Below are 24,959 nucleotides of genomic sequence, written 5' to 3'. Positions count from 1 at the left end.
TATGAGGGTTAGTCCATTTCTTCTAAGGGATTCTTGCCCAAAGTAGTAGATATAATGGTCATCTGAGTTAAATTTGCCCATTCGCATTTTAGCTCACTGATTCCTAAAACGTCAATGTTCCCCCTTGCCATCTCCTGTTTGACCACTTTCAATTTTCCTTGATTCATGGACCTAACATTCCAGGTTCCTATGCAATATTGTTCTTTATAGTATTGGGCTTTACTTCCATCAGCAGTCACATCCACAATTGGGTGTTCTTTTTGCTTTGGCTCCGTCTCTTCATCCTTTCTGGATTTATTTCTCCACTCTTCTCCAGTAGCATATTGGGGACCTACTGACCTGGGGAGTTCTTTCAGTGTCATATCTTTTTGCCTTTTCATACTGTTCATGGGGTTTTCAAGGCAAGAATACTGAAGTGGTTTGCCATTCCCTTCTCCAGTGGACCAAAATTTGTCAGAACTCTCCACCATGACCCATCCGTCTTGGGTGGCCTTTCATGGAATGGCTCATAGTTTCATTGAGTTAGATAAGGCTGTGGTCCATATAATCAGTTTGATTAGTTTTCTGTGAGTGTAGTTTTCATTCTGTCTGCCCTCTGAGGGATAAGGATAAGAGGCTTATTGAAGCTTCCTGATGGGAGAGACTGACTGTGGGGGAATCTGGGTCTTGTCATGCTCAGTTCAGTTCAGTTGCTCAGTCATGTCTGACTCTTTGCAACCCCATGAATTGCAGTATGCCAGGCCTCCCTGTCCATCACCAACTCCCGGAGTTCACTCAGACTCATGTCCATCGAGTCAGTGATGTCATCCAGCCATCTCATCCTCCGTCGTCCCCTTCTCCTGTCCCCAATCCCTCCCAGCATCAGAGTCTTTTCCAATGAGTCACCTCTTCACATGAGGTGGCCAAAGGACTGGAGTTTCAGCTTTAGCATCATTCCTTCCAAAGAAATCCCAGGGCTGATCTCCTTCAGGATGGACTGGCTGGATGTCCTTGCAGTCCAAGGGACTCTCAAGAGTCTTCTCCAACACCACAGTTCAAAAGTATCAATTCTTTGGCTCTCAGCTTTCTTTACAGTCCAACTCTCACATCCATACATGACCACAGGAAAAACCATAGCTTTGAATAGACTGACCTTTGTTGGCAAATTAATGTCTCTGCTTTTGAATATGCTATCTAGGTTGGTCATAACTTTCCTTCAAGGATTAAGCGTCTTTTAATTTCATGGCGGCAGTTACCATCTGCAGTGATTTTGGAGCCCAGAAAAATAAAATCTGACACTGTTTCCACTGTTTCTCCATCTATTTCCCATGAAGTGGTGGGACCGGATGCCATGATCTTCGTTTTCTGAATGTTGAGTTTTAAGCCAACTTTTTCATTCTCCACTTTCACTTTCATCAAGAGGCTTTTTAGTTCCTCTTCACTTTCTGCCATAAGGGTGGTGTCATCTGCATATCTGAGGTTATTGATATTTCTCCCAGCAATCTTGATTCCAGCTTGTGTTTCTTCCAGCCCAGCGTTTCTCATGATGTACTCTGCATATAAGTTAAATAAGCAGGGTGATAATATACAGCCTTGACGTACTACTTTTCCTATTTGGAACCAGTCTGTTGTTCCATGTCCAGTTCTAACTGTTGCTTCCTGACCTGCATACAGATTTCTCAAGAGGCAGGTCAGGTGGTCTGGTATTCCTGTCTCTTTCAGAATTTCCCACAGTTTATTGTGATCCACACAGTCAAAGTCTTTGACATAGTCAATAAAGCAGAAATAGATGTTTTTCTGGAACTCTCTTGCTTTTTTGATGATCCAGCGGATGTTGACAATTTGATCTCTGGTTCCTCTGCCTTTTCTAAAACCAGCTTGAACATCAGGAAGTTCACGGTTAATGTATTGTTGAAGCCTGGCTTGGAGAATTTTGAGCATTACTTTACTAGCATGTGAGATGGGGCCATGCTCAGTAAATCTTTAATCCAATTTTCTGTTGATGGGCGGGGTTGTGTTTCCTCCCTGTTGTTTGACCTGAGACCAAACTATTGTGGAGGTAATGAAGATAATGGCGACCTCCTTCAAAAGGTCCCATACATGCACTGTCTCACTCAGTGCCCTCAACCCTGCAGCAGACCACCACCAACCCACACCTCTGCTGGAGACTCCTGGACACACACAGGCAAGTCTGGGTCAGTCTCTTGTAGGGTCACTGCTGCTTTCTCTCAGGTCCTGTTGTGTACAAGGTTTTCCCTCCACGAGTCTGTTTTTCCAGTCCTGTGTAAGTTTTGGTGGCTCTATGGTGGGGTTAATGGCGACCTCCTCCAAGAGGACTTATGTCACACCCAGCTCTGCTGCACCCAGAGCCCCTGCCCTTGCGGCAGGCCACTGCTGACCCATACCTCTGCAGGTAACACTCAAACACTCAAAAGCAAGTCTGTCTCAGTCTCTGTGGGGTCTCCTGGTGAGCACGTTTTGTTTGTCTGAGTATCTCTAGTGGGTATGGGGTTTGATTCTAAATGTGATTTCGCCCCTCGTAATGTCTTGCTGGGGCTTCTCCTTTGCCCTTGGACATGGGGTATCTTTTTTTGGTGGGATCCATGGCTCAGACGGTAAAGCGTCTGCCTGCAATGCGGGAGACCTGGGATTGATTCCTGGGTTGGGAAGATCCCCTGGAGAAGGAAATGGCAATCCACTCCAGCACTCTTGCCTGGAAAATCCCATGGACAGAGGAGCCTGATAGGCTACATTCCATGGGGTCACAAAGAGTTGGACATGACTGAGCGACTTCACTTCACTTCAACATTCTCCTGTCAATGGTTGTTCAGCAGTGAGTTGTAATTTTGGAGTTTTCGCAGGAGATGACGAGTGCACATTCTTCTTCTCTGCCATCTTGTGGAGTATTCTAATCTATACCCAGACCATAACCAGTTATACAATCTCAAGGAAGAGCAGGTTGGTCCCTCACTCCAACGCTGCCCCTGCCTTATAAAAACTTCATTCCCTTCACACTCAACTTCCCCCAACCTGAACATTGGAAGAAAACCAGAAGACATTAAAAACAGTTGGAAAACATTAAAGACAATTGGAAAACATTAAAGACAGAGGCTGGTTGAAGGTGTTAATCTTTTTTTCCTACAAAGGCAGAATCTATTTTAACTGTCCAGGGTGGCTTCTTGGAGAAGGAAATGGCAACCCACTCCAGTATTCTTGCCTGGAAAATCCCATGGACAGAGGAGCTTGGCAGGCTGCAGTCCATGGGATTGCACTGAGTTGGACATGACTAAGTGACTGACACTTTCACTTTCACTTTCAGGGTAGCTTCTGATGCTATGGCCTGGAGAGGATTTTGAATTCTCTGTGTGATCTCGACACAAGCAGAGATCAAGGGTCCATATTACAGGCCTTTTACAAGGCTGTTGTGCCCTGCTCCTGCTGTGTCTTCTGACATCACTGATATTCAACTTAGAGCAGAATTGTCAATCCCTGGCATGACAGTGTAAAGGTGAGAAAAGGAAGCTGGAGTCCTGTCACAGCACCTGGGGTCACAGGTGTGCTGGGTGTATGTGAACACTTCTTATGTCTGGATCCTAGACAAGAGTATTCTCTCTTGTTCTTGTGACCTTGAGGGCTACACCTCTCTCACAGGACCTTAGAGTGACTGGGACTCTTCATTACCACATATTTCTTGAAATCACAGTGTCTGCTGGGTTGATGCTCCAGTAATCAAGCTATTGTTCTCCCATGGTCTGGGCTTGGTAATTCTGAGTTAATCCTGATTGTTTTTATTTGTTCATGAAGTCCTGAGATAGAGAAGTCGTCTGGATGTTGTTGAATGTATTGGTCCTGCTCAGTGGGTGCTATCAATAACTGTGGTCCCACAGAAGGCCAGGGGCAGAAGTACCTCTCAGGCAGGGTAAAGCAGAAGGGTCCTGGGCTTTGAGGTGCCAGATCAGTTTGTGTGTGAATTCCTTTCTTAGTTGAAATAGGGTGTATCCAGAACCTGCAGCTGCAGCCTGGAGGGTTTCATCAGTAAAACTTCATCTGTATTTCCTGAAAGCCAGGATGCTCAGAGCCAATGCACCCTACCATCTGGATGGCTTCCAGGTTTCAGGATCCAGAACCTCTCTTGGACTGAGCAAAATGGTCCCTGTCATTGAAAATTTAGATTTCTCTACTTTCTAAAAATATGACACTTTTGAGATTTTTCTTCTCTAAATTTTAAGTTACTTGAAATTTAAACTAAAAAAAAAAAAAAATCAAGGGAATCACAGAGGATAGTATAGCAAATATCTGTATGTTTACCCCCCAAAATGAGGAAAATTTATTCTCTTTGCTCAGGTTTTCTTGTTTGTTTTGTTTTTAAGAAATAAAATATTATAGATGAATGTAATATTCTCTATTCCTTCTCTCAACCCCAATATTATTCTGTCCTTCCCTCTCCTGAGGGGACTAAGCTCATATATCTGAGGCATATTATTATGAAAGGATTAATGGAAAGATCGTGGTTTGTGTGAGTCAATGTGGGATGGAAACTATCGTATGAGAGAAAAAAAACCCAGCAGCTTCATCAACAGCTGGCAAACAGCTTCCTGCATCCCACAGATCTCTCAGCATGCAGTGGCTGCCTCAGAGGAGGGCCACTTGGGTTTCTGCCATAGTCTGGAAGTAGCATCAGATGTGACCTGTTATAGTCCTTGGATGGGAAGTGATCCCATGGCCCTGCCCAATTGCAGGAGCTTGGGTAGTATCTGGTACAGAGAGCTGGGTGGACACTGAGGTCTTACACAACTGTCCCTTCCTCCCTCTTTTTCACTTGTCTGTCTTTTTCCACTTGTTTCTCATTTTGGGAATGGTCAGGGGTGTGGTCTGTAGGATTTCATATTTAGATATCCCCGAGGTGTCCTTTTGAACTAGCATGTGACTAGTTTGCCATGTGTGAGAGCAGAGTTCTACACATCTACATGTACAAGCATGCCAATTGTTGTTAGAGCTCCTTTAGATTCACCATCCCTTCTCTAAACAGTAAATTCTGATAGAATGGATCACTTTATGGATTTATCTGTTTAAACTGACAATTCAGCACAGTTTCTCTGAGTACTATGCCATTGGATTAGGCATTAGAGGTTCCTTATCTATGTCTCGTCTGAATGGTCATTTCTTTCACATTGTGTAGAGTCTCTCTTCATCTCTGATCTGACCCTCTGCCTGATTTATCTTTTTCTTATTTTTTTCAATCATTTTTTAAGAATTATTTTTAAAATCTGTTTTTAGTTGTATTTTTAATATAAATTTATTTATGTTAATTGGAGGCTAATTACAATATTGTATTGGTTTTCCCATACATCAACAATGCCACGGGTGTACACGTGTTTCCCATCCTGAACCCTCCTCCCTCCTCCCTCCCCATACCACCCCTCTGGGTCATCCCAGTGCATCAGCCCCGAGCATCCTGTATCATGCATCGAGCCTGGTCTGGTGATTCGTTTCACATATGATGCTATACATGTTTCAATGCCATTCTCCCAAATCATCCGACCCTCTCCCTCTCCTACAGAGTCCAAAAGACTGTTCTATACATCTGTGTCTCTTTTGCTGTCTTGCATACAGGGTTGTCATTACCATCTTTCCATATTCCATATATATGTGTTAGTATACTGTATTGGTGTTTTTCTTTCTGGCTTACTTCACTCTGTATAATAGGCTCCAGTTTCATCCACCTCATTAGAACTGATTCAAATGTATTCTTTTTAATGGCTGAGTAATATTTCCTTGTGTATATGTACCACAGCTTTCTTATCCATTCGTCTGCTGATGGACATCTAGGCTGCTTCCATGCCCTGGTTATTATAAACAGTGCTGCGATGAACATTGGAGTACACATTTCTCTTTCAATTCTGGTTTTCTCGGTGTGTATGCCCAGCAGTGAGATTGCTGGGTCATAATGGCAGTTCTATTTCCAGTTTTTTAAGGAATCTCCACACTGTTCTCCATAGTGGCTGTACTAGTTTGCATTCCCACCAACAGTGTAAGAGGGTTCCCTTTTCTCCACACCCTCTCCAGCATTTATTGCTTGTAGACTTTTGGATGGCAGCCATTCTGACTGGCATGAAATGGTACCTCATTGTGGTTTTGATTTGCATTTCTCTGATAATGAGTGATGTTGAGCATCTTTTCATGTGTTTGTTAGCCATTTGTATGTCTTCTTCGGTGATATGTCTGTTTAGGTCTTTGGCCCATTTTTTGATTGGGTGGTTTATTTTTCTGGAATTGGGCTGCAGGAGTTGCTTGTATATTTTTGAGATTAATTCTTTGTCAGTTGTTTCATTTGCTATTATTTTCTCCCATTCTGAAGGCTGTCTTTTCACCTTGCTTATAGTTTCCTTTGTTGTGCAGAAGCTTTTAATTTTACTTAGGTCCTATTTGTTTATTTTTGCTTTTATTTCCAGTATTCTGAGAGGTGGGTCATACAGAATCCTGGTGTAATTTATGTCGGAGAGTGTTTTGCTTATGTTCTCCTTTAGGAGTTTTATAGTTTCTGGTCTTACGTCTAGATCTTTAATCCATTTTGAGTTTATTGTTGTGTATGGTGTTAGAAAGTGTTCTAGTTTCATTCTTTTACAAGTGGTTGACCAGTTTTCCCAGCACCACTTGTTAAAGAGATTGTGCTAAGGGGGAAGTTCATAGTTTTTCTCCTGTAATTGAGATCTAATCTTACTGCATTATGGTCAGAAAATATGCTTGGAATGATTTCAATTTTTTTGAATTTACCAAGGTTAGATTTATGGCCCAGGATGTGATCTATCCTGGAGAAGGTTCCGTGTGTGCTTGAGAAAAAGGTGAAATTCATTGTTTTGGGGTGAAATGTCCTTTAGATATCAATTAGGTCTAACTGGTCTATTGTATCATTTAAAGTTTGTGTTTCTTTGTTAATTTTCTGTTTAGTTGATCTATCCATAGGTGTGAGTGTGGTATTAAAGTCTCCCACTATTATTGTGTTATTGTTTATTTCCCCTTTCACACTTGTTAGCATTTGTCTTACATATTGCAGTGCTCCTATGTTGGGTACATATATATTTATAATTGTTATATCTTCTTCTTGGATTGATCCTTTGATCATTATGTAGTGTCCTTCTTTGTCTCTTTTCATGGCCTTTATTTCAAAGTCTATTGTATCTGATATGAGAATTACTACTCCTGCTTTCTTTTGGTCTCTATTTGCATGGAATATCTTTTTCTAGCCCTTGACTTTCAGTCTGTATGTGTCCATTGTTTTGAGGTGAGTCTCTTGTAGACAACATATACAGGGATCTTGTTTTTGTATCCATTCAGCCAGTATTTGTCTTTTGGTTGGGGCATTCAACCCATTTACATTTAAGGTAATTATTGATAAGTATGATCCCATTGCCATTTACTTTATTGTTTTGGATTTGAGTTTATACACCCTTTTTGTGTTTCCTGTCTAGAGAAGATCCTTTAGCCTTTGTTGTAGGGCTGGTTTGGTGGTGCTGAATTCTCTTAGATTTTGCTTGTCTGTAAAGCTTTTGATTTCTCCTTCATATTTGAATGAGATCCTTGCTGGGTACAGTAATCTGGGCTGTAGGTTATTTCCTTTCATCACTTTAAGTATGTCTTCCCATTCCCTCCTGGCCTGAAGAGTTTCTGTTGAAAGATCAGCTGTTATCCTTATGGGAATCCCCTTGTGTGTTATTTCTTGTTTTTCCCTCGCTGCTTTTAATATTTGTTCTTTGTGTTTGATCTTTGTTAATCTGATTAATATGTGTCTTGGGGTACAAAAAAGATCTTTACAACCCAGATAATCACGATCATGTGATCACTGACCTAGAGCCAGACACCCTGGAATGTGAAGTCAAGTGGGCCTTAGAAAGCATCACTATGAACAAAGCTAGTGGAGGTGATGGAATTCCAGTTGAACTATTGCAAATCCTGAAAGATGATGCTGTGAAAGTGCTGCACTCAATATGCCAGCACATTTGGAAAACTCAGCAGTGGTCACAGGACTGGAAAAGGGCAGTTTTCATTCCAATCCCAAAGAAAGGCAATGCCAAAGAATGCTCAAACTACTGCACAATTGCACTCATGTAACATGCTAGTAAAGTAATGCTCAAAATTCTCCAAGCCAGGCTTCAGCAATATGTGAACCGTGAACTTCCTGATGTTCAAGCTGGTTTTAGAAAAGGCAGAGGAACCAGAGATCAAATTGCCAACATCCTCTGGATCATGGAAAAAGCAAGAGAGTTCCAGAGAAGCATCTATTTCTGCTTTATTGACTATGTCAAAGACTTTGACTGTGTGGATCACAATAAACTGCGGAAAATTCTGAAAGAGATGGGAATACCAGACCACCTGATCTGCCTCTTGAGAAATATATATATATATATGAAGTTTGCTTTAAAAAAATAGGGTCTCTCTCTCTCTCTCTTTTTCTTTTTTGCAAAGTAATAATAGGTTATAAAAATGAAAATTAAAGGAGTAATAGAGGACTTAAAAATTAAAATGAATAAATAATGATTGTAAAATATATATCTAGGACCTTCTCTGGTGGTGTTGTGGGCAGTGTGGTGTCAGTTCATTTTCGGATAGTTCCTTGATCCAACTTATATTTCTCAAGATCTATAGGCCCCTTCCTATGTAGTCAGCACTAACTACAGGGTTTTAATCTATTGCACCTGTCACTTCTAAGGCAGTTCCCTCTGTTTTAGCTTCTTCTGTTTGGTGGTCTCTTCAGTGTCTGATTTTCACCCTGACACAAGGGGAGTGTTGGTGGACACTTTTTTTTTAGGCTCACTTGTTCAGTCGTGCTGTGGGGAGGGAGGGATGCTACAAACAAATAACACTGGCGTCTGTGGGGAGTGCTCGCAGTGTCTCAGCCACACTGGGCCTGCCCCTGCTCACGGTGCATGTGCCCTCCCCGCCCACACAGCTCAGGCTCTAGGTTGCTCCACCGGGAACCATCCGAGGCTGGCTATGGGCTGCATGCACCTCCCAGGTCTAAGCTGCTCAGGTTCAGGCACTCAGGTAGTCCTCAGAGGTGCAGACTCCATAGGGCCTGCGTTTTGTGCCCTTCCCAGGTCTGAGCAGCTCAGGTGATGAGGTGTTTGGTGATCCCGGTCGCTGTGACTTATCACCTCTGCCATCCCTGCCCCTCGGTTTTCTGGGTGTACAACTGACGCACCTTCTCAGGTGGATGATGACTGTCCAGAACCCCACAAAGTCTTAGTTAGCAAAGAAGCCTGCTTGCAATTTTGTAGATAATGTCTCTCTGGGGCTGTGATTGCCTCCTTCCAGCTCTGGCTGCCTGTCACTGGAAGGGGATGGTCTGCAGCCTGCTAGTTCTGTTCAGTCCTTTGTTCTGTGCATGGTGCTGGCGGTGTCTTAGGGCTTTTCGCATGGTAGCTATCCCACAGTCTGGTTTGCTAGCCCAAGCTAGTTCACTCTGATTACCCTTGGGGCATTCAGGCCCAATCCTTACTCTAAGTAATGCAGCCCATTCCTCCCTGCCCAGCCCCCGCCTGCCAGTGGCAGATGCAGGCGTCTCTGCTGCTTCTCCACTGGTGTAGTTACCGTTGGGCTCATAATCTGTGGGGTTTGATTATTTATTTATTTTTCCTCCCTGTTATGTTGCCCTCTGTGCTTCCAAGGCTCACCACAGACTCGGCAGTGAGAGTGTTTCCTGCTGTTTGGAAACTTCTCTCTTTTTAAGACTCCCTTCCTGGGATGGAGCTCTGTCCCTACCTCTTTTATTTTTTTGTCTTTTATATTTTTTCCTACCTCCTTTTGAAGACAATGGGCTGCTTTTCTGGGTGCCTGATGTCCTCTGCCGGCATTCAGAAGTTGTTTTGTGGAATTTACTCAGTGTTTAAACATTCTTTTGATGAATTTGTGGGGGAGAAAGTGGTCTCCCCGTTCTATTCCTCCACCGTCTTAGGACTGCCCGCTATACTTTTTCTTTTCTGATTCTTTTTCCCCTGTTATTTCCTGATTTCTCTTGGATTGATAAATCTCATCCTCTAACTGATTTGGATGGTGCTGATTTTATTCCTAAGTCTTTTTAGTGGGAATTTTTCTATTTGTAATGCATATAGTTGTATCTGCATTTCAATCAACAGTTGCAATCAACATGAGAAACAAAATATTGTCTGCCATATTAGTTAACAAAAGGCATTAACAAGGGACAGTAATCAGTGATTATAGCCCTCCACAGTGAACTGTGAGCCCTGAGACAACCCAGGATGTGAAAACACAGGATACTGGCCCCAGATAGCTGAAATGCCTATCAAAAGAATGATTTCAGTGAGTCAAGACTCTTGTATCTTCCTATATATGGAGAAGAGTTAAATTCCTTAACTTGAGATGTCTGGTTTTCTTTGCTTAACAATAATTTTTTTTTGACATTTAGATAACCTGTCCTTTGTTATGAAACTCATATAGCCTGGCTCCCCCTCCTGACCTCTTTGGAGCAGTTTTCACATGTTTATTTGAGATACTGCCTCCTGGGCTTGAAATCCTAAGAATATACACTGAATAAAACATGTGGACTAAAAAAAAAAAATATTCACAGCCTGAAAGTTGATAGTTATGTTTTATTCAGTGAAAATTTTTAGGACTCCAAGCCCAGGAGACAGCATCTCAGGTAACCCTGAGAGAATTGCTCCAAGGAAGCTAAGGGAAGAATTAGGTTATATAGAAGTTTTGCAACAAAAGGCAGGTAGTCTGAACATCAAAAGATCATTGTCAGTGAAAGGAAATCACATATCTCAAGTTACGGAATTTAGCACTTTTCTATGTATGGGAAGATATGGGAGTCGGCTCACTGAAATAAATTCTCTGATGTGCACCTCACCTGCCTAGAGCTAGTATGCTGTGACTTCACAAAACTCCAAGTTTTCTTAGGGCTCACCGTAGGGAGTGGCTGCAGTCTGAGGGCTACTATTTATAGATGGTGGGTATTCTTTTCTTTCCTGAGTTCCCCAAGGGCTCATCAGCTCACCATCCATGGTGGCTGTGATTGCTGATGACTGGTGACTGGGACATCATTTGTTTACTGATATGGCAAGAAATATTCCAGTTTTCAAAGATAATTCTCAACTTTCAGGTTTTGTGATTTTTTTTTTTTTAGTTGACAAATAGCACCCATTTTAGTTAGTTTAAGAGAAATAGGAGTATATCTAAGAATAGTATACAGTTCATGGATTTTCTGAAGGACACCATGAGTAGGGGTTTGCCCCATGAGGCCCCTAAGTTCTGCTGCTTTGCCTGGACTTCCTCTCCCATTGTTGGATCCTGAGTATCTTGACCTCTGTCACTTTGCCTTGAGCACATCTTGTTACATTGATCAAATCTCCAAGCCTACCTCTCAAGTAAAAGTGTCTGATTGGAGGAGGCTATGTCACATGCCTATTTATCTACAAAGTGGATGGGGAAAATGAGGTTGCCTTCTGCTTTGGGGACCCAGATCTCATGAAACAGACTTCCCCAAATATAAGAGTTCCTCAGAGCCTCCTTTAATACCTACTTAAATGCTTTCTTTACAATGCGTTCTGTATTTTCAGTGCAGGGCCTTACTTGTCCTTGGGTCCCATAATAGTTTACACATAACTCTGATAAAGTAGTCATCTGCTAAAGCTGCATTGTCTTATTTACTAGCATTGTGCCCTGGTACAAGGAAGATGTTTAGCAAGTGTTTTCATATGACTAAAAAGGTAAATAAGTTGCAATAGGTTAGTTTTTCCATAGTAAAGCTTTCTTCACATCTCCCTTGGCGTATCATCTTCCAGCAACTCTCTGTTATTTTCATTGAGGGAACTGGGCATCTCAGTGCTCACTATGTTTCTGAGAGTCACAGATAATATTGCCATACCATCTCTCTGCCAGGCCTCCTTGCCACCTGAGACATAACCCCATCTCTAATTGGGCTGGTGGCACTTTCCTTAGCATGTTGTTGGGTATCTTGTAACTTTGCCTGCAATATTCTTTGCTGCTGGTAATATCTATTCCTCTCAATTCTCTTCTTCAGTGTCCTAAGAGCTGGTTTTACCAATATATAGCTCTCTATGTTCCCCCAGAGGGAGGTTGTTTCTTCTCTGGATTCTTCTTTCTGGTATCCACTGTCATTGTGGGCCAAAGACACCAGAGGCTGGTGTAATGTGCCAGCACTGGGAAACTCTGGTGTGCCCTGAGAAGGCCTTGGGAATAGACAGATATTATGAATGAGTTAGTGTTGGAGACACTGCCAAGTTCAGCAGATGTGAAGCTGAATCTGGCCTCTGTACCCCAATACCAAATTAAATCCCAGAGACAGAGTTTTGGGTGAAGTATTACAGAAAAAAATGTCTTTATTGCTTTGTCAAGCAAAGGGGGCAACAGCAGGCTAATGCCCTGAAAACTGTGTCCCAATACACAGTGGAGGGTGTATGGGAGGAGTTTTATAGTCAAGGGATGCTATTGCTGATCATGGTGCTTGCAGGACCTGCATTCCTTCAATTGAGAGATCTTCTGGCATCAGTGATAATGGGCAAACCGACTTTTGAAATGAAGAACACTACATAAAATAGTTAACATCTTCCACTTGGTGGGAGTTTTAGTTTGGCAGAAGTAAGAAATATTGTTAGATGTATCCCTTGAGGGGCAACCAGAACCCTGGTCCAAGGCTGCACTATTATTTCTTGAATGCTCCTCCATTATCTCTATATCCCCTACCCTCCCTGATTAGCAACTGTTGGAACCTGCACTTTGGAACCCAGGGAATGGGACAGAAGGGTTTTTGTGCCCTGGAGCTCCACAGGGTCCTGCTCAGTCAGTTTCAGAAGCTCTGCTTCCCTTGGATATTACTTCCTGACTACCACCCTGTGGACTATAGGTATTCATCACTTTTCCTTCCTTGCTGCACACCTTGTGGATATGGGATTTCCTCAATTTCAGCCCCCCAATTGTCTTTATTAAAAATCTGTGTGTATATAGATATCTCCCACTAGTTCTTGCCTCTGGCAGATGCAATGAAATGAATGTGTCCTGGGGAGGTGATTTAGGTTTCCTGCCTGAGAGGATAACTCCTGCCCACTTCACATCCCTTCTTCCAACTAGGAGCATCTTCACTCTGCACAGTTGAGAGGTCCTCTGAATTTGAAGTGTTGAAGAAAGGGGTACTTGGGTTTTGTATGAGATATCAGTGGTCATCAGTGTCCCTCTGCACCTCTGGCTGGAGTAGAAAGAACTCCAATGCCTCATGCTTTGCATTAGGGAATATTTGTGGTCTGGGCTGTCTTACATGGACCTACAGAGTTTGAGCATTCCTAGAAGGGTAGTTCATCTTCTACTCTATAAATTATGATTTCTTGAGCTATTTCTGGGGCCAGATCCAACCAAACACCCCTTAGAGTACCTAGTTCTTACTGCACCAGTCTTGAGGAGTGGCATGATCAAGGTCTGGCTTCTATGTGCATTTTTATTTTGGTGAAATTCCCACATTCTCACTTCTGCTATTTTCCTGGAGGACTGAACAAGGAGACCCAAGAACATACTATAGAAATGGCAGATCAATCCAAGGGTAGAGATAGGTTTGCCCACTTATGGCCATTATACATGAAGAGAAAACACAGGAGCAGTGATTGGACCTTCTGCTGCCAGGCTTGCAGAACTACCTGTGTTTCAGTTAAGCCTTATTCTGCTGTAAGAATACAGCTTTAGGCAGGATCATTCTCCAGGTCAACAGCATGCATGTTCATGAGATTTAACAAGTGTGGAAATTTTATTTAACAGTGTTAGAAAACTGGCAGATACTGTCACCATTTCCAATGACTAGAAATGCCAGCCAATGTCTTGGTTGAGGGGTAGGGTCTCAGATGATGGCTCTTGATCAATTGGTGTGGAAATATTTCAATATTTATAGAACAGTCTTATGGACTCTGTGGGAGAGGGAGAGGGTGGGAAGATTTGGGAGAATGGCATTGAAACATGTATAATATCATGTATGAAACGAGTTGCCAGTCCAGGTTCGATGCATGATACTGGATGCATGGGGCTAGTGCACTGGGACGACCCAGAGGGATGGTATGGGGAGGGAGGAGGGAGCAGGGTTCAGGATGGGGAGCACATGTATACCTGTGGTGGATTCATTTTGATATTTGGCAAAACTAATACAATTTTGTAAAGTTTAAAAATAAAATAAAATTAAAAAAAATAAATCCACACACACAAAAAATATTTCCATAGAAGAAAATTCCTTTGATATCTTCCCACCTTTCCTTTTCTCCTCTTCTCTTATCTACAATTGTCAGGGAGTTGTGGGAGCTACATGTGAGCCCAGATTTGTTTTTGTGAGCAGTTATTTTAGTCTTCCCAGAGCACTACCTTAGAGACTGTATGGGAAAACTAAAATACACTGCTAATGACTGAGAATTCCCTGACAGTCTTTCTCAACTTAAACCTATCTTTTCAGCCTCATTTGCTTAAATAAGAAGAATTCTCAGATGGTTTTCAAATTAAAATATGACTATTCCTGTGCAGGATGTTGAGTTAAAAATTGGTAATTTATGCATGAGAAATTGAATATTTCCTGAAATGAAATATTTTGAGATATGAAGTATTTCCTGCCATATCAGTAAACAAGGATGTCATAGTCATCAGCGTGAGTCAGTGAGCTTTGAGGAAACTCAGGAAAGGAAAGAATATCTGTCATTTAGCAGCCATCAGACGGTAGCCACTCCTTAAGGTGAGCCATGAGGAAACTCAGGTTGTGAAAACACAGGATACTGGCCCCAGATAGGTGAGATGCATATCAACAAAATGATTTCAGTGAGTGCAGACTCTTGCATATTCTCATACATAGAAAAGTGCTTCCTAATAGCTCAGTTGGTAAAGAATCCTCCTACAATGCAAGAGACCCTAGTTTGATTTCTGGGTTGGGAAGATCTGCTGGAGAAGGGATAGGTTACCCATTTCATTATTCTTGGGCTTCCCTTGTGGCTCAGCTGATAAAGAATCCACCTGCAATCCAGGAGACCTGGGTTCAATCCCTGGGTTGGGAAGATCCCCTGGAGAATGGAAAGGTTACCCATTCTAGTATTCTGGACTGGAGAATTTCATGGACTTGTACAGGCTCAGTAGTTTTGGCACATGGGCTTAGAATTCCCATGGCATGTAGAATTTTCCCAGAGCAGGGATGAAATTTATATCCCCTGCATTGGCAGGTGGATTCTTAACCACCAGACCACAAGGGAGTGTGTGTGTGTGTGTGCTCAGTCGAGTCCACCTCTTTGCAAGCCCATGGGCTGTAGCCTGCCAGGCTCCTCTGTTCATGAAATTTTCCAAGCAAGGATACTTGAGTGGGTTGTCATTTCCTTCTCTAGGGTATCTTCCTGACCCAGGTATCAAAACTATATCTCCTGTGTCTCCCGCAGTGTCAGGCAGATTCTTTACTGCTGAGCACCAAGTCCATCTTTTTTCTTAATGTAGTCATTTGTTGTTATAAACTTCCTCTTAGAATCATTTTTTTCTGTATCTCACAACTTTTGCTGTTCTGTGTTTCCATTTTTGTCTAGATTTTAAAAATTTCCCTTTTGATCTTCTTTGACCCACTGATGCTTCAGGAGCATGTAGCTTCATTTCCAACATTCATTTCTGTATTTATGAGTTTTTAAGCTTTTTTCCTGTTGTTGATATCTAGTTTCACACCATTGTATTTAGAAAAGATAATTGATATGATTTCACTTTTCTTAAATTTCTTAAGACTTGTTTTGTGGCTTAACATATGATCTGTCCAGGAGAATGCTCAAAGTGTGCTTGAGAAGAATGCATTTTGCTGCTATTGGATGGAATGTTCTATATATGACTGTTGAATGTGAAAGTGAAAATCACTCAGTTGTGTCCAGCTCTTTGTGACCCCATGGACTATACAGTCCATGGAATTCTCCAGGCAAGAATACTGGAGTGGGTAGATATTCCATTATGCAGGGGATCTTCCCAACCCAGGGACTGAACGCAGGTCTCCCTCATTGCAGGTGGGTTCTTTACCAGCTGAGCCACCAGGAAAACCCAATACCAGAGTGGTTAGCCTATCCCTTCTCCAGTGGTTCTTCCTGACCCAGGAATTGAACTGAGGTCTCCTGCATTGCAGGTGTATTCTTTACCAGCTGAGCTACCAGGGAAGCCCATATGACTGTTAGGTCCATTTATTTAAAAGTGTAGTTCAGGTCCATAGTTCCTCATTGATTTTCTGTCTGGATGATCTGTTTATTGAGTAAAATAAAGTATTAAAATACACTGATTTCTTAATATTTGCTTTATATAATTATGTACTCTGTTGTAGGGTACAGATATATTCACAATTGTAATAATCTATGGATGAATTGACCCCTTATATAATGGCTTTTTTTTGTCTCCTAACCATTTTTTACCTAAAGTCTCTTTGGTCTGATATGAAAAATCTACTTCTTCTCTCTTTCTACTCGTATGGATATCTTTTCCCATCACTCTACTTTGAGCCAGTGTATGTCCTGTGGTAGCATAGAGTTGGGTCTTTTTTTTTTTTTTTTTTTTCAATTCCTTCAGTCACTCTGTGCCTTTTGATTGGAGAATTTAATCCATTTACATTTAAATTAATTTTTGATAGGAGGACTTCCCAGGTGGATTATTGGTAAACAATCCACCTGCCAAGCCAGAGACGTGGGTTCAATCCTTGGCTCAGGAAGATCCCTTAGAGAAGGAAAAAGCAACCCATGCCAATATTCTTGCCTAGAGAGTCCCATGGATAGAGAAGCCTGGCAGGCTACAGTCCATAGGATTGCACAGTCAAATATGACTGAAGCGAACTTGCGTGCATGCACATGGTTTTTCGCTGTCTGTGATTTTGGGTAGTCCTTTCCAGATGTGTTACTGTTGGAGCCCTCCTCCTCATGCTCTTTATAGAGGTCCATACAAGGCAACTGCCCCAAGGTAGAAGGTCCAGGGGCCCCTCTTTAAATTCTAATGGGCTGAGGTACCTAGCAGTGATAACATGGAACAATATCTCCTGAGCATACTGGAAACAGGCCCAGAGATTATGTGTTCTTCTGGGCTTCATTATCAGCATGAGTCAAAAGGGGGCCTGTTTATGGAACACAAATTTCTCAGAGAAAGGTTTACCTGCATGCAGTTTGGAACCAGAAATCAAGTCTAGCTTGGCTATTTAAAAGATCTGCATCTCTCCAAGTCTTGATGTTCCTATCTATCGATTGAGGGAATAGCAAACACACCTGGAGGATGTTTGAGAATTAAATAAGATGATGTATTCATAGAGTTAATGTAGGAAGTGGTCCACTTCAGGGCTAATATATACTGGTTAGATGGTTTAGTGCCAAGCACTGTGTGAGATTCTATGCAACTTCACCCCATGTAGGATCCACAGTTGCTTGGGGCAACTGAAGAGGAGGACCAGTTGGTCATGTGGCTGGAAACAAAGACTTACTCATAGGCTCAAACTCAAGTTTTTTGATTCTAAAGTTTGCTTAGGTTTCCTTTTGAACGTCCTGTGCTCTGTTCAGCTTGAGTGCTAAAAAATGCTTTGGATTTTGCAAGTTGGTCACAGAATGGGTAACTCCTCTGGGCTTTCATGGACATGAGGTAAGTGTCTTTTCCTCTACAGATTCCCGTGCTCCTAAACCTGAGCAGAGACCCTGAGGTCAGCCTGCCTGCTCCACCACTCATGTATGCCCTGGCCCTTGGTTCCTGTCTGGGAGGTAAGCGGGTACTGGATTTGAGGGAGGGCCCCCAGACACTATGGTGAGCCTGAAGTGATGATTCAGTTCAGTTTACTTCAGTCACTCAGTCGTGTCCGACTCTTTGCGACCCCATGAATTGCAGCACGCCAGGCCTCCCTGTCCATCACCAACTCCCGGAGTTCACTCAGACTCACGTCCATCGAATCGGTGATGCCATCCAGCCATCTCATCCTCTGTCGTCCCCTTCTCCTCCTGCCCCCAATCCCTCCCAGCATCAGAGTCTTTTCCAATGAGTCGACTCTTCACATGAGGTGGCCAAAGTACTGGAGTTTCAGCGTTAGCATCATTCCCTCCAAAGAAATCCCAGGGTTGATCTCCTTCAGAATGGACTGGTTGGATGTCCTTGCAGTGCAATGGACTCTCAAGAGTCTTCTCCAACACCACAGTTCAAAAGCATCAATTCTTTGGCGTTCAGCTTTCCTCACAGTCCAACTCTCACATCCATACATGACCACTGGAAAAACCATAGCCTTGACTAGATGGACTTTTGTTGGCAAAGTAATGTCTCTGCTTTTGAATATGCTTTCTAGGTTGGTCATAACTTCCTTCCAAGGAGTAAGCGTCTTTTAATTTCATGGCTGCAATCACCATCTGAAGTGATTTTGGAGCCCCCAAAAATAAAGTCTGATACTGTTTCCACTGTTTCCCCATCTATTTCCCATGAAGTGATGGAACTGGATGCCATGATCTTCGTTTTCTGAATGTTGAGCTTTAAGCCAACTTTTTCACTCTCCACTTTCACTTTCATCAAGAGGCTTTTTAGTTCCTCTTCACTTTCTGCCATAAGGGTGGTGTTATCTGCATATCTGAGTTCATTGACATTTCTCCCGGCAATCCTGATTCCAGCTTGTGCTTCTTCCAGCCCAGTGTTTCTCATGATGTACTCTGCATAGAAGTTAAATAAGCAGGGTGACAATATAAAGCCTTGACGTACTCCTTTTCCTATTTGGAACCAGTCTGTGAAGTGATGATTAATGAATGCCAAATTGAAAGTAATGTAAGAATAAATAAAGTAAGAATAGTTCATGATTTCCTAAGTGGAAACCCATCTTCACCTTTGACTGGAGAGTTCTAGCCCTACTCAGTTTCTCTGCAAAATGTGTTACTTTCTATTCTCTGCAGAACTGCCCCTGACATTCTAAACCTGTGGCTTGAGGATGGTCATTACTGACATCTCAAAGTTAATGTCTTCCCACACTGCATACAGATGTGGCTTGGTGGCTTAGGTTTAGAAGCAGATTTTGAATCAGAAACCATCCTTAGTGGCAACTTCTTATTCCCTTTTTTAAGGAGTGTGTGTTGTGGGTGATGGTGGGTAAAGTGATGAATGTGTGAGCTAAGAAGTAGAGACTCTAATGTAAGAATAAGAATAAAAATTTTAAAAAGTTTTTTTGGGCTGAAAGAGTGTTTTGTCTTTTGGAGATATTAAAAAGTCAATTAGAAGAAGCGTCAGGAGAGACTAACCTCTGGTGAGTAAACACAGGGGTTTGGATGTGATTGTATTTGGAAGGAGACCTAATCACCTTTGGGAACACAAGAGGATTGTGAAAAATCTTAGACAAACACAATAGATACCTTTAAAATTTTTGTTTTTGCTTCCAGGTATGCTTAGATAATCTATCTTTCTTTGTCTTTGATTGGTCTCTAACTATTAAATCAACAACTTTGTTTTTAGTGTATCTTCTTGTTTGTAGAGGGGGACTAATGCCATTCAGTGAAGTTGCTATGATTTCTGGAGACAGCTAGTTCACCTAATTCAGCAACTGAGGCCTCAAATTCTGAGTTTAGACTTGTTAAAATGATCCCCATCTGAGATCAGCAGCACTAAAAGCAACACCTGCATTCACAATCACATTTAATATCAGTGATAGAAACAGAATCCAGAGACACCAGGAAATATGTCCACTGTGTGGAATTTTGTTCATTAAACCTTATTGAGCATCTTCTACTTTTATATGGTGACATTGTCTTCCTGAGTGGGGAGACAGTCACCTAAGTTAGGATTGCAATATAAATGGATCCTCTCATGGCCATGTACATAGAGTGCTCAGGGAGCACCACGGAGGCTGGAGGAAAGTCAGGAATGGCTCTCCAGAGAGGGAAGTTTTGAGCTGCTTCTCAAAGAATAAGAAGCCTCCTTGACTGGTTCTTATTCACCCAGAACATATAGAATGAATAGAATAGAGGGGATTATCAAGAAGAGAAGTTAACATGGACCACTTACATGGCTAATAACCTAAAATATGATTAAACATTTGGTGATTGAGACTCTTTTTAAAATTTATATATTTTTAATTGAAGGATAATTGCTTTACAAAATTGTGTTGGTTTCTGCCATACATCAACATTCATCAACCATAAGAGTACATATGTCCCCCCTCTTATGAACCTCCCTCCCACCTCCCACCCCATCCCACCTCTCTAAATTGTCACAGAGCTCATATTTGAGTTCCCTGTGTCATATAGAAAATTCCTACAGGCTATCTATTTTACATATGGTAGTGTATATAGTTCCATGCTACTCTCTCCATTCATTCCACCCTCTCCTTCCTTCCTTGCCTGTGCCCACAATTATGTTCTCTATGTCTTTGTGTCCACTGCTGACCTGCAGATAGGTTCATCAGTACCATCTTTCTAGATTCCATATATATGTGTTAATATACCATATTTGTTTTCTATTTCTGACTTACTTCACTCTGTATAATAGGCTCTAGGTTCACCCACCTCATTAGAACTGACTCAAATGCTTTCCTTTTTATCACTAATATTCCAGTAATATTTTATATATGTACCATAGCTTCTTTAATCATTCATCTGTTGATGGACATCTAGGTTGCTTCCATGTCCCAGCTATTTTAAATAGTGCTTCAATGAACGTTGAGGTACATGTTGCTTTTTCAATTCTGGTTTTCCCTGGGTATATGCCCAGTAGTAGGATTGTTGGGTCATATGGTCATTTTCTTCCTCGTTTGTTAAGGAATCTCCATACTGTCTTCCATAGTGGCTGATCAGTTTATATTCCCACCAACAGTGCAAGAGTGTTCCCTTTCCTCCACACCATCTCCAGCATTTATTGTTGTAGATTTTATTTTTTTGCTGAATGTATGTATTTTCTTTTAAAAAATATATTTATATATTTTAATTGGAGGATAATTACAATATTGTGATGGCTTTTGGCATAGATCAACATGAATCAGCCATAGGCATACATGCGTCCACCCCATCCTGAACCCCCTTCCCACTCCCCTCCCCACCCCATGCCTCCAGGTTGTCACAGAACACTGGTCCTGGGTGCCCTGCTTCATGTATCCAACTCACAGTGGTCATCCATTCTACATATGGTAATGTACATGTTTCAGTGCTATTCTAACCCTCTCCTTCTCCCACTGGGTCCAGAAGTCTGTTCTTTATGTCTGCTGTGTCTCCTTCTGTGCATAGGATCATCAGTACCATTCTTCTAGATTCCATATATATGCATTAATATATATCAGTTGTCTTTCTCTTTCTCACTTACTTCACTCTGTATAATAGGCTCTAGGTTCATCCACCTCATTAGAACTGACTCAAATGCATTCCTTTTATAGCTGAGTAGTATTCTGTTGTGTATATGTATCACGACTTCCTTATCCATTCATCTGCTGATGGACGTCTAGGTTGCTTCCATGTCCTAGCTATTGTAAATAGTGCTGTGATTAACATTTTGGTTTCCTCAATGTATATGCTGAGCAGTGGGATTGCTGGGTCATAGAACAGTTGTATTCCCAGTTTTTTGAGGAATCTTCACACTTTTCTCTATAGTGGCTGTACCAGTTTGCCTTCCAACAAACAGTGCAAGAGAGTTCCCTTTTCTCCACACCCTCTCCCTTTGTTGTTTGTAGACTTTTCGATGATGGTCGTTTCTGACCATTGTGAGATGATACCTCATTGTGGTTTCTATTTGCATTTCTCTGATAATGAGTGATGTTGAGCATCTTTTCATGTGTTTATTAGCCATCTATGTGTCATCTTTGGAGAAATATCTGTTTAGGTCTTTGCCCAGTTTTTGATTGGGTGTTTGTTTTCTGGTATTGAGTTGCATGAGCTGCTTGTATATTTTGGAGATTAATTCTTTGTTGGTTGTTTCATTTGCTTTGTTTTCTCGTTTTCTGAAGGCTGCCTTTTCACCTTGCTTATAGTTTCCTTCATTGTGCAAAAGCCTTTAAGTTTAATTAGGTCCCATTTGTTTATATTTGTTTTTATTTCCATTATGCTGGGAGGTAGGTCATACAGGATCTTGCTGTGATTTGTGTCAGAGTGTGTTCTGCCTACGTTTTCTTCAAATAATTTTACAGTTTCTGGTCTTACATTTAAGTCTTTATCCATTTTGAGTTTATTTTTGTGTATGGTATTAGAAAGTGTTCTAGTTTCATTTTTTTACATGTAGTTGACCAGTTTTCCCAGCACCACTTGTTGAAGAGACTGTCTTTTCTCCATTGTATATTTTTTGCCTCCTTTGTCAAATATAAGTTGTACATAGGTGTGTGGATTTATCTCCAGACTTTCTATTTTGTTCAACTGATCTATATCTCTGTCTTTGTGCCAATACCATACTATCTTGATGACTGTAGCTTTGTAGTATAATCTGAAGTCGGGAAGATTGATTCCTCCAGTTCCATTCTTCTTTCTCAAGATTGCTTTGGCTATTTGGGGCCTTTTGTATTTCCATACAAATTGTGAAATTATTTGTTCTAGTTCTGTGAAAAATACTGTTGGTAGTTTGATAGGGATTGCATTGAATTGATAGATTGCTTTGAGTAGTATACTCATTTTCACTATATTGACTTTTTCAATCCAAGAATATGGTATATTTCTCCATCTATTTGTGTAATCTTTGGTTTCTTTCATCAATGTTTTGTAATTTTCTATATACAGGTCTTTTGTGTCTTTAGGTAAATTTATTCCTGAGTATTTTATTCTTTTCATTGCAATGGTGGATAGGATTGTTTACTTAATTTCCTTTTCTGATCTTTCATTGTTAGCATATAGGAATGCAAGGAATTTCTCTGTGTTAATTTTATATCCTGTGACTTTACTATATTCATTGCTTAGTGCTAGTAATTTTCTGGTGGCTTCTTTAGGGTTTTCTATGTAGAGGATCATATCATCTGCAAACAGTGAAAGTTTTACTTCTTTTCCAATCTGGATTCCTTTCATTTGCTTTTCTTCTCTAATTGCTGTGGCTAGGATCTCCAGAATTATTTTGAATAGTAGTGGTGAGAGAGGGCAGCCATGTCTTATTCCTGATTTTAGAGGAAATGTTTTCAAATTTTTGCTATTGAGGATAATGTTTGCTGTGGGTTTGTCTTATATGGCTTTTATTATGTTGAGGTATATTCCTTCTATGCCTACTTCCTGGAAAGTTTTATCATAAGTGGGTGTTGAATATTGTCAATGGCTTTCTCAGAATCTATTGAAATAATCATATGGTTTTTATCTTTTAATTTGTTAATAATGGTGTGATAGACTTGCATATATTGAAGAATCCTTCATCCCTGAAATAAACCCGACTTGATCATGGTACATGATCTTTTTAATGAAGACATTAAAATTTTTGTTTGCTAGAATTTTGTTGAGGATTTTTGCATCATGTTCATTGTGATATTGGCCTGTAATTTTCTTTTTTTGTGATGTCTTTGGAATCAGGGTGATACCTCGTAGAATTAGTTTGGAAATGTTCCCTCCAATTCTGTTCTTTTGGAAGAGTTTTAGAAGGATAGGTATTAGCTCTTCTTTAAATGTTTGAAAGAATTCACCTGTGAAGCCATCTGGCCCTGGGCTTTTGTTTTGGGGAAATTTTTTTCATCACAGTTTTGATTTGATTGTTTGTAGCTGGCTTTTCATAATTTCTGTTTCTTCCTGATTCACTCATGGAAAGTTGAACTTTTCTAAGAATCTGTCCATTTTCTCTATGTTTTCCATTTTATTAGCATATAGTTGCTCATAGTAGTTTCTTATTGTCCTTTGTATTTTTGCATTGTCTGTTGTAACTGCTGCTTTTTCATTCCTAATCTTGTTGATTTGGCTTTCTCCCTTTTTTCTTGATGAGTCTGGCTATTGGTTTGTCAAATTTGTTTATCTTCTCATAGAACAAGCCTTTAGTTTTATTAATCTTTATTATTGTTTCCTTCCTTTCTTTTTCATTTATTTCTGCTCTGATCTTTATGATCTCTTTCTTTCCACTAAGGTTTTTTTTTGTTGTTGTTCTTTTAGCAGCTATGTGATGTTTTTCTTGTTTCCTGGGGTAGGATAATATTGCTATAAACTTCCCTCTTAGAACTGCTTTTGCTGCATCTCATAGGTTTTGGATTGTTGTGTTTTTGTTGTCAGTTGTTTCCAGGAATTAAAAAAAAAAAAATCTTATTTCTTCAGTAACCTATTCATTAAGTGTAAATGTATTGTTTAATCTCGATGTGTTTTTTACAGTTTCCCCCCCTGTATTTGACATCTAGTTTCATAGCATCTTGGTCAAAAAAGATGCTTGATATAATTTCACTTTTCTTAAGTTTACTGAGGCTTGATTTGTGACCCAAGATGTGATCTATCCTGGGGAATGTTCCATCTGCACTTTAGAAGGAAGTGTATTCTTCTGTATTTGGATGAAAAGTCCTGAAGTTATCAATTAGGTCCATTTGGTCTTATGTTTCATTTAATGTTTGTGTTTCCTTATTAGTTTTCTGTTTTGATGATCTGTTCTCATTGATGGAGATAGATCTTCTTTCTCTGAAAGGCAGCACTGTGTCCAGTAGTAGGTTTTGGGGTGTCTATGGGTTAGATATGGCTTTGGGCAGCCTGTCTGCTAGTGTTCAGTGTTGTGTTTCTGTTTTATTGAAGGATTGTGTGGGGTATCTGGGCACTGGTGCTTGCTGGCCTTTGGGTGGGCTTGGTTTTGCTGTTGAGATGGAGGCCTTTGGGAGAACCCTCATCTATTAATGTTCCCTGAGGTCATGAGGTCTCTGGTGGGATTGGGATTGGGTCTCTCATTTCAGGGGTTCAGGCTCAATGCATATTGAAGCTCCAAGACCTCACAAGCCACATAGCACAAAAGACAAGTTTCCAATACTCTTGGTGACAGCAACACTCAGCAGCCCAGAATACCCAGCAAGGCTTACACCAAAGTCCTCTAATGTTTCTAGGAAGGTCTTTTGACCTGTTTTAGGCAGC

General features: G+C 41.0%; 1 protein-coding gene across 1 annotated transcript in view; it reads left to right on the top strand.

Moving 5' to 3' along the window:
* The window catches only part of OCA2 (OCA2 melanosomal transmembrane protein), a 326,371-nt gene that overhangs the window by 291,398 nt on the left and 10,014 nt on the right, over positions 1–24,959 (top strand). The window contains exon 22 of the mRNA XM_055571821.1: positions 17,624–17,717. Within this exon, the coding sequence (XP_055427796.1) occupies positions 17,624–17,717 (94 nt within the window). The remainder of the gene's footprint in view (positions 1–17,623; positions 17,718–24,959) is intronic.

Source organism: Bubalus kerabau, chromosome 3, assembly GCF_029407905.1.
Source record: "Bubalus kerabau isolate K-KA32 ecotype Philippines breed swamp buffalo chromosome 3, PCC_UOA_SB_1v2, whole genome shotgun sequence".
In the NCBI taxonomy this organism is placed as follows: domain Eukaryota; kingdom Metazoa; phylum Chordata; class Mammalia; order Artiodactyla; family Bovidae; genus Bubalus; species Bubalus kerabau.
This window is presented reverse-complemented; position numbering and strand designations above follow the sequence as displayed.